Source organism: Phytophthora parasitica, assembly GCF_000247585.1.
Source record: "Phytophthora parasitica INRA-310 unplaced genomic scaffold supercont2.473, whole genome shotgun sequence".
NCBI lineage: Eukaryota > Oomycota > Peronosporomycetes > Peronosporales > Peronosporaceae > Phytophthora > Phytophthora nicotianae.
Genome location: NW_008649459.1, coordinates 1 through 1,364, shown reverse-complemented (window position 1 = coordinate 1,364; position 1,364 = coordinate 1). Strand labels below are relative to the sequence as shown.

General features: G+C 47.4%; 1 protein-coding gene across 1 annotated transcript; it reads right to left on the bottom strand.

Annotated features, from left to right (window-relative positions):
- Positions 1-312: 312 nt before the first annotated feature.
- Positions 313-750, bottom strand: PPTG_20317 (hypothetical protein; the record flags this gene model as incomplete). The annotated part of the gene is made up of 1 exon (XM_008919071.1): positions 313-750. A coding segment is annotated over one exon (438 nt), but the record flags the coding sequence as incomplete, so codon positions are not given.
- Positions 751-1,364: the final 614 nt, after the last annotated feature.

Sequence of the window (1,364 nt, the reverse complement as noted above, 5' to 3'; positions counted from 1 at the left end):
GTAACCCCGGACGGCTTGATATCGCATCTATTTGGTCCGTATGCCGGGAGAAACCACGACATTAATATGTATCGCGAGTCAAAGATAGCAGATACGATTCGTTTAGACTCTCGGTTCCGCGGTTTTCGAGTGTTTGGGGACTGTGCATACGGCAAAGACGACGTCATTATGAGTCCTTTCGAAGGCGCTATTGGAAACCTAACTGCTGAGCAAACACACATTAACGCATGTATGAGCCGGATCCGAGTCTCCGTGGAGTGGTCGTACGCTCAAATAGTGAGCTACTGGAAGACATTAGATGTTAAGTCAAGTCTACGTATCGGAACGCAACCCGTAGGAAAAATGTATCGAGTTGGAGTACTGATGACCAACTGCATTACATGCACACTCGAGGATCACGTTTCGGTTGTTTGCCTGAACTTCCATGTCAAACTGAAGCTTAGCTTGGGCCTGCTCTCTCTCGAGCGCAAGGCGATCATCAAACTGCTTCTGCTTCTGTTCCAGTTCTCGCACTTCCATATCCATTTGCTCCTTGTATCGCTTTTCCTGGCGTTTCACCTCGGCCAAAGATGCGTTCGTCCTCTTTGGAGCTCTCGATCCACGCGATGTTGAGCTATCTGTTGCAGACACGCAGTTTCCTCCGTCACTCACGTCACTGTCGGACAACTCGGCTTCACGATCGGCGTGTCGGCGGTTGCTCTCGGCCACAATGTCTTTAGCGCATTGAGCTAGATCGGCCTCTTTCTTTTTCTTATAAAGTTTTTTTTGCTATCTTCTCGTCTTGGTGAAGCTTCTCAAGTCCGTCGACGTCAGAATAGTGGCTCTGGATGTTGACAGCATGGCGAGATTTCTCAACTCCGTTCGCCCCCTTAGACCCCTGCTCATTCGTTTTGAACCTCGTCTTTAGAAGGTTCAAGCGATCACGTATCTGTTTCACCTTTAATTCAACTTTCAGTGCTGTAGATAGGGATTTTGCGACGTTGTCCCACACGTCATGCCTGGTTCCTCGCTCAGCAGCAAATGGCTTTAAACGGATTAGGTCACGCAACATCTCGCAGTCTTGCTCCGTCGAGAACCGGAACACCATCGTTGTTTCTTGATGACTGATTTGTTTTCAAAGTGACAAGTAATATGTAGCAGCTTGATGTGCTATCTTTAGGTAGTTTCCATCTGGCTCAAACCGAAATAAAGATCAGATGCTAAAGCCACTTCCACATCTGACCGGAACGAACTGAAAACCGATCGAAATTTAGAAACAGAACTTATTTGCTAAAGACTTCTATTAGTGTAATGGGCTCACAACGTGCCCACTACTTCGGCTTACACGTTAGCGCACGTGTACGAGGAAGCGTAGTTTGCTTAAA